The sequence below is a fragment of the Notolepis coatsorum genome (genome assembly GCF_963971535.1).
Source record: "Notolepis coatsorum genome assembly, chromosome: 10".
Classification (NCBI taxonomy): Eukaryota; Metazoa; Chordata; class Actinopteri; order Aulopiformes; family Paralepididae; genus Notolepis; species Notolepis coatsorum.
In genome coordinates this window covers 99,887,529-99,895,863 of record NC_140174.1, presented here as the reverse complement: position 1 = coordinate 99,895,863, position 8,335 = coordinate 99,887,529, and the positions used below count along the sequence as shown (strand labels likewise).

General features: G+C 45.0%; 1 protein-coding gene across 1 annotated transcript in view; it reads left to right on the top strand.

Moving 5' to 3' along the window:
• Window positions 1-5,146: 5,146 nt before the first annotated feature.
• The window catches only part of thbs4a (thrombospondin 4a), a 31,478-nt gene continuing 28,289 nt past the window's right edge, over window positions 5,147-8,335 (top strand). The window contains exons 1-3 of the mRNA XM_084323418.1: window positions 5,147-5,406; window positions 6,860-7,057; window positions 7,429-7,676. Coding sequence (XP_084179544.1) covers window positions 5,325-5,406; window positions 6,860-7,057; window positions 7,429-7,676 — 528 coding nt within the window. The 5' untranslated portion in view covers window positions 5,147-5,324. The remainder of the gene's footprint in view (window positions 5,407-6,859; window positions 7,058-7,428; window positions 7,677-8,335) is intronic.

The window sequence follows — 8,335 nt, the reverse complement described above, 5'->3', positions numbered from 1 at the left end:
TTGTTTTATCAGACGTAAAACATGCTCGACTGTCAGGATGGAGGTAGGTGAGTTCCAATTGTTGTAGGCAGTCACAGAGACGGAGAAGGTATACTCTTGAACAGGTTCGACTTTAATAGTAAAGAACACAAAGAGTAAAACTAGGATACTATGCCAAGGCAAGGGAAAGAGAATAGATAATGGAGCTTAGTGGTGGTCCAAAACTAGAACCGGCCGCGTTATCTCCGAACGCCTATAGTGAAGACCTGACGAATGACAAGCAGAGGAAAGGAATGTTACATAGCCACCAAATACCAACATTCCACACACACCCCTGTGACAGCCAATCAGAAGCCAACCCCTAAGTGACAGCACTAAATGACAGGGAAAAACAAGTGACAGCAATCAAGTGACAGATGACAGAGAAGGTGGGTGGTTCCCGACCGTAGTCAAGAACCAGAATCGTAACACTCGACAAACACGATCGCAGTTTCTAGTTAAAACGACCCTCCCCCCTTGATGTTTTTGTGGAGAGTGGAGACACATATGTACATGGTATAATCCTTTGATTTGGGGTTTCAGGCGATCAACCAGAACGATTTGGGCATATCTTAAGAACTTCTACTCATGTACAATAGAGAGCATCCTGACTGGCAACATCACCTCCTGGTTTGGGAATAGCACTGCACAAGACCTAAGCAGACTACAAAGAGTGACACGTTCAGCGGAACGCACAATTGGAGGGGGGCTTCCCACCCTCCAGAACATTTACAACAAGCGGTGCAGGGGTAAGGCTAAGAGAATCATCAAGGACTCCAGCCACCCGAACAACTGCCTCTTTGAACTGCTGCGGTCAGGCAAGCAATACCGTCTCAAGGCGAGCATAGAAAGACTCAGAAGGAGCTTCTATCCCCAGGCCATCAGGCTGCTCAACGAACAATAAACACTATGCAACAACCATCAAATGCACACAGCACACACATCCACACGCACACACTCACTTTAAACAAACAACACACTGCAGCACCCACTCTCCACACTTTAGATCACCTAAACACACTTTATATTTATTGGTAAAGGATTTGCACTACAACTCGTACACCTTACTGTAAATTGTACCTAAATTGTACCTCATCCCATTTCTGCTTTGCACTATATAGTATTGTATATTAGTATATTGCATAGTATATTGTATATTGTATGGTAACTCAGTTACTTCTAGTCTGCATCGAACATTGTACATATGTCTATACTGAACACTGGGACCTCTATTTTACTTCTTTTTACATGCTACTTTATTTTATTTCATACTTATCTTGTCTAGCACAGTCTCTGGAGCGTAACAGTAAGAAGCATTTTGTATAAAAGTATTCTGTACTTCTGTATGACAACTATTAAAGAAACTTGAAACTTTTCTTGCATATAACGCGTCATATCTCGTGATCTATGAAAAAAGACTGGATTATTTTGGAAAGGGCCGATGTTTAGCATGTAATAGCGCACAAACTACAGTATGTAGACATTAACTGATTAGTCAGTGATGGACTATGAACAATGCCTGTCAAATGAGCCATACTATTGTCTCCATAGCTATAATACAGACAATACAATGCAAACATCGCTGAAATGGTCAATAACGCTGGCGCCATTGAGTACAGATGGGGAAAGAGGGTGGCGCCTAAAGTTAAAGATAGAATCTGTAATGGCGTCAAACAACGACTTCTAGGTAAGAGTGCTCCTCTTGCTATTTCAAATTGTGTACATTTTTTGTTTTGGTCTGATGTGTGGGTTGGAGTTATGGGGGGATAAAGTTTTGGGTTGCTATTGTTGATATTGTCAACTCTCCAACCCACACATCAGCCCAAAACGAAAAATGTAAACAAAATGTAATACCAACCAGGACTCTTTTGCCTAGAGGTCGCTGCTTGACGGCATTTACAGATTCTACCTTTAAAGATAAAGCATCATAAAGATTTTTAATGAATTGTCACATCAAGCACTACAGAGCACACCAGAGCTAATTTCTCTTGTGAGAAATTTGTGAGTTGTTGTGAGCAGTGATGCCACAGATTACTTGTAAAAATAATCTGATTACTGATTACTGATTACTCCTTTAAAAAGTAATCTAGTTACTTTACTGATTACTTGATTATCAAAGTAACTTAGTTACTTTGAAAGTAACTAGGTTACGAAGTCGTCGTCGTCAGGGGCGGATTTAGGATTATAGGAGATCCGGGGCTTAGCCCAGATAGGTTTTTTTCTTTTTTTCTTTTTTCAATTTTTTCAGCAGATTTTTTTTCAATTTAATTAACCTGTACGTGCAATTTCCTGCAATATAGAGCCTTCAATCTTGACCAATAAAGCTGCTCTTTTCACTATAAAACTCAGTTAACCATAACGTAGTTATGGTTAGATTTATATATTGGGGGGGGGGGGTATATCATATTTTTCATATGATCAAAAAGTGGTGGAGCAAGAGCATACCTTTGCTCCCCCAAGTTCAATAGTGGGAGAGCAGAGATGCTCCGAATGCTCTTATGGCCAGGCGTCTATGATTCACTGATACAAAGTAAAATAGTGCAGTGCAATAAAATAGTTAGTAAAATAGAATAAAATAATGCAATAGTGCATTGCAATAAAATAGTTATCATCGTATTTTTTCGGGAGGCCGGTAAGGAGTGCATTACAGTAGTCGAGTTGGCTTGAGATAAAGGCATGGATCTGGTTTTCAGCGTCCTTTTGATTTATAAATGGCCGTACTTTAGCTATGTTTCTAAGGTGGAAGAATTAAGTTTTTGTCAACTTGTTGATTGTGATTTAAAGCTTAGGTCTGAGTCTACCATGACACCAAGACTTAACTCACTCAAATACAGTTAGCAGCTGGATAGACCACAGATGGAAATTAGCTTCTGCTAAATCTGGTGCAAACATATTTTCATGTAACAATGATGAATTGTCAAAAAAAATAAAAAATAAAAGATTAAATAGATTCGGGGCTTTTCAGAAAACATTCGGGGCTTGAGCCCAAGTAGCCACCCCCTAGCCCCGCCCCTGGTCGTCGTCCCCCCTGCTGCTGCCACAAGAATGACAACAGTTTTTTTTTTTAAATAATGCTTTATTGAAAGTGCATATGTCATAAATCATGATTGGCTGCTCAGACAGGTCATCATGAGACGTCATCAGCCATCAGGCCATACTCCGGTCTAGCTGACTGTACCCCTGGCTCTCTTATCATCAGCATTATGAGATAGTAACTAAATAGTAACACAGCCACTTGGAAAAGTAACTGTAATCAGATTACTGGCTTGTAAAAAGTAACAAGTTAGATTACTATTTACTGAAATCACTGGTTTACTGGCATCACTGGTTGTGAGTAACTTGGAATCAGCCTCATATCGTTCTTGCTCCTGCTTTATATGAAAGGCCCATTATTTAACTCTATTGCTCTGACCAGATTGTATCTCGTCTATCTGTTGTTGATTTGGTATAGTTTTATTGTGTAATTTTGCATTGTCTGTTTTAACTGTCGAAATTCAATGTTTTAAGCTGCTGTCTTGGCCAGGCTTTCCTTGGAAAAGAGATCATTGTGTCTCAATGGGACTGACCTGGTTAAATAAAAGCTAAATGAAATAAAAAATAAATGAAAACTTGTTAAAAATCTTTATGATACAGGCGGTCAGGTGGCGTAGCGGAGATTGCGTTTGTCACCAACGCCGGAGACGCTGGATTCGCCTGTTCGAATCCAGCTCCCGGCGTTGTCTCAGCTTGGCTGGCCGTTCACACTAATACAATTGGCAGTATTAGAGGGTGGGAAAGCTGACGGGGTGGGTCCGGGTCGTTGTAAAGAGCGACTCCTACAGTTCGGTCAGGGCGCCTGCTCAGCGCGGATAGGATCTAAAGGGGGTAGTGTGATCCTTCCACACGTTACACCCTCTCAGTGAGAGTCCGCGCTGCCAGGTGAAAAGAAGCGGTTGATTGGCTAGACGTGTGTCGGAGGAAGCACGTGATAGCCTCCACTCTCCCAGACCGACTGTGGGGGGTAAGTGCGCAGCGACCAGGAAGGGGATTGGGAATTGGCATAACGACTAACATTGGGGATTGGAGAAAATCGGAGGAAAAAGGAGGGGGGAAAAGATCAATAAAAAGAAATAATAAAAATCTTTATGATACTTTCAATTTCATATATATATATATAAATATATATGAAATTGATGTGAAGATTCTTAAAAAATCTTTATGATGCTTCATCTTTATAAAGGTCAGGGTAAGTCACGGTAAGGCATGGTAATAACATTGTTGTTTATTACTCTGTGTTCCAGGCATGTGACTGTGTGCACCTGGGATAACTTATTTTTTGTAGCGTAAAAGGCCAAGTACACTGCCATGGCGTCTGTCCAGGGGCTGATGGTAAAACGGATGAACGGATGCCAGGTGTTTGGTTCAGAGAGACCAGACAGGTCAGACAGATGAGCGGTTGATAATGCTCCGAGGGATGGTAAATGTCTCACTCTGGCCGGAGCCAACGGCTGAGATGCTGAAACGGTCCCGTGGTTACAGTGGCAGGAGCTCTAAGAAGAGTAACAGACGCCTTTAATGTAAAAACGATTCCAGGTTTAAAAGCTGACTCCGGTATGGACCTCTCCTTCCTGGTCTGGGACGGTTGGCTTTGAATACTCCAACAGCTGGGGTTTAATTCAAACCAAGTTTAATGGGTGGGAGAATCACACATTAAGAATAAAAAGATCTGTAATATATTGAAGATGGACTACGCTTTCAATGAAACCAGTCCATTATATTTGACAAACGATAAGGGGCTGGGTGTGAATTGGGTTTTCCTGGCAACAGCACAGTACAAGCAACTGAGAGCTTTTAGGACAGGATTACACACAGATCACTCCGGTCTTTAACTGGATTTAGCAGCGTTCAGCACTTTACCACCTTAAGTAGCATGTACACGCCACTTTAATATTCCATTCAATCAAACTACAGTACAGTAGCAGCAGGCTAGGGGGATACTCCCCTCTGCACTGAGCCACTGTTTCAGGAGCTCCCTACCAGGACACTCCCCTTGACTTTAAATACCTTGTCTGTGGGCCGGAGAAGCATTGCACCTCTGTTGGGATTTCACTCTCACGTCTGGAGGTTCAGTCCGTCCGTTGATCTGTGTGTGAGGCCAGGTGTTTTTTCAGACGTACGCTTTGTCGACGATACACTGATTGACTCTTACTAACAGGGCATTTTTCAGTCCTTACCACAGGGGACCAGGGACCAGTTCCGCAAAGGCATAGAGCAGGACCAGGCCGGGGTCGTTCCGAACCATCCCCTGATCCGAAAAAGCATTGAGGATGGGTCTGTGGGCTGGAGCTGTGGTCCCCTCTCTGCTGCTGCTGCAACAGCTAGCTCTGACCGTCACGGCGCAGGGCATCGGTGAGTACTGGCCCCCCTGAGCCTGACATCTACCGTGTCTTATCCTGCTCAAGAGCCTCCTGTCTTCCTTTCCCCCTGACAACTACAAGTTCCTACTAGACTCTCTCACCTGGATCTACATTGCAACTTCTCAGCGCCAGTGAGCCGCTTCTCTTTGAATCATGACATCTGTTCAGGTTTTACTGGCTGTTGGATTCCGACCCGCAGGACTAAATAACAGGCTGACCAAAAATAAAGTGTCTGTGATGATAAAGTGTTTGTAGGTTAACTTAATTCGTCTGGAAACCACACATCATATTTTCCATATAAACACATGTCCCTTTGTATTACTCCTGAATTTGGGTCATGGCTCTGTGTCTGTGTGTGTCTCTGTCTGTCTGTCTGTCTGTCTGTCTGTCTGTCTGTCTGTCTGTCTGTCTGTCTGTCTGTCTGTCTGTCTGTCTGTCTGTCTGTCTGTCTGTCTGTCTGTCTGTCTGTCTGTCTGTCTGTCTGTCTGTCTGTCTGTCTGTCTGTCTGTCTGTCTGTCTGTCTGTCTGTCTGTCTGTCTGTCTGTCTGTCTGTCTGTCTGTCTGTCTGTCTGTGTCTGTCTGTCTGTGTGTGTTTGTGTGTCTGTGTGTGTGTATGTCTGTGTCTGTCTGTCTGTCGGTCTGTTTGTGTGTGTGTGTGTGTGTGTGTGTGTGTATTCCCAGCCCTCACCCCCACTGCAGTGCTGACACTATGGTTCAGTGCCACCTCTGTGTGCGGTGTGTGTGTGTGTGTGTGTGTGTGTGTGTGTGTGTGTGTGTGTGTGTGTGTGTGTGTGTGTGTGTATTCCCAGCCCTCACACCCACTTCTGACACCCATATGGTTCAGTGCCACCTCTGTGTGTGTGTGTGTGTGTGTGTGTGTGTGTGTGTGTGTGTGTGTGTGTGTGTGTGTGTGTGTGTGTGTGTGTGTGTGTGTGTGTGTGTGTGTGTGTGTGTGTGTGTGTGTGTGTGTGTGTGTGTGTGTGTGTGTGTGTGTGTGTGTGTGTGTGTGTGATGGCTGCAGAGGCAGTAGGTTTGTTCCAATGGAAAGAGTTTACTGCTGGTTCTGCAGCGCAGCTCCAGTGTGTCTATAAAACACAGCATGACACACATAAACGCACACACACACACACACAAATGCATGAATGCAATAATTGAGCACACACACATGCACATGCACATATACAAACACACACACACACACTGGCACACTATATTAAAGCGCTATAGCGCACTGACTCAGACATTGTAAGCCATGCTACATTATTGTTATAGGCTCACAAAACTCACTGTTAACACAGAACCAATTCAATCTTTTTTCTTCACCTGCAAAATGCTTGGACCAGATATTAATAGTCAGTATGTTGGATTGTGCTATAAAGGACATTTCCCTCCGCTACACTGACTGCATGATGTTCTCTCTCATGTGTGCACGGCGCGCGCGCCAGTCTACGACCTGCTGGTGTCTCCGGACTGCCTGCCGGACCTGCTGCAGGGCAGCCTGAGGAACAAAGGGCGAGACGAGGCCTTCCTCCTCTCCTCCTTCAGGCTCCAGAGCAAGGTGCCCACGTCCCTCTACACCGTCGTCAACCCCCTAGAGAACACCAAGTACCTGGAGTTCAGCGTACAGGCCAAACTAAACAAGGGTGACTGCTTTAGAACATACTGTTCATATCTATCTATCTGTCTGTCTATCTATCTGTCCGCCGCATTGCCAGACATGGGGGCGACTGTGGCTCGGGAGGTAGAGCAGTCGTTTTGGTAATCTGGAGGATCCCGGTTCGATTCCCACTCCTCCCGGGCAGCGCGTCGAAGTGTCCTTGAGCAAGACATTTAACCCCTAATTTCTCCCAATGAGCAGGTTGGCATCTTGCATGGTTGCCATCGATGTGTGAGTGAATGGGTGAATGTGAGGAACAAATTGTAAAGCGCTATATAAATGCACCATTTACCATTTTACATCTGATAAAAAAAAATTGATTTTGAACACCCGCCTCCTTCTCTCCGTCCGCCTCAGTCACTCTGCGTTACCAGAAGGTTGACGGAAGGTCCAGCACCACCAGCTTCAACCACCCCTCCCTGGCTGACGGCAGAGAGCACCACGTGATGCTGCACGCCAGCGGGCTCCAGCGCGGACCCCCCCGCCTCAACATCTACGTGGACTGCAGGCTGGCGCACACCGTGGACGACCTGCCTGCCGCTTTCGGGTCGCTGCCACCTGGTCCTAACAAGGTGGCACTTAGGACCATGCAGTCCACGGGGCAGGTGAGAGTGGGAGCTTTAACAGTAACTGGGGGGGGGGGGGGCAGTGTTGCGTTGCTGATATCAAATCTGGTTGCACGCACACTAATGACGCCACGTGCACGCGCGCTCCCGGGCGCGTGCACGCGCTCCCGTGCATGCGCATAAATGTTCCCTCGCATAAGCACAGACTAAACACAGTGCCTAATTGCCAGACGAATGGAATGTAACACATTTCATTCACAAGTTTTGTGTGAATGTATCTGAGAACCTATTTGAACACACCTGACGACCGGCGCTATTGATATGCAAAGTAGCCATTGGGTACTTAGCGAGTTGGCGCATCAGTCGAGTGCAGCGCATTCCTCTGTGCACGCGCATGCACATCCGTGCATTTGCGTGCACGCGCTTCTGCTCACAAAAGCTTGGTTGCACATCGTGCAACCCCGTCCCATGAGCAACGCACCTCTGGGGGGGGGGGGTATTGTGCAGACCACCGCACAGCCACATGCACACACTCACTTTAAAAGTTCAGCTTTAACATTCACTTTAGACACTTAAACACTTTTAATACTACACCATATTTTATCTATTTATTACTAAATATTTGCCTCTCTACTTCATTTTGCATTTAGCATTTAGTTTTAGCATTTTGTAAATTCTTTGTTTTGTGTATATTTTGT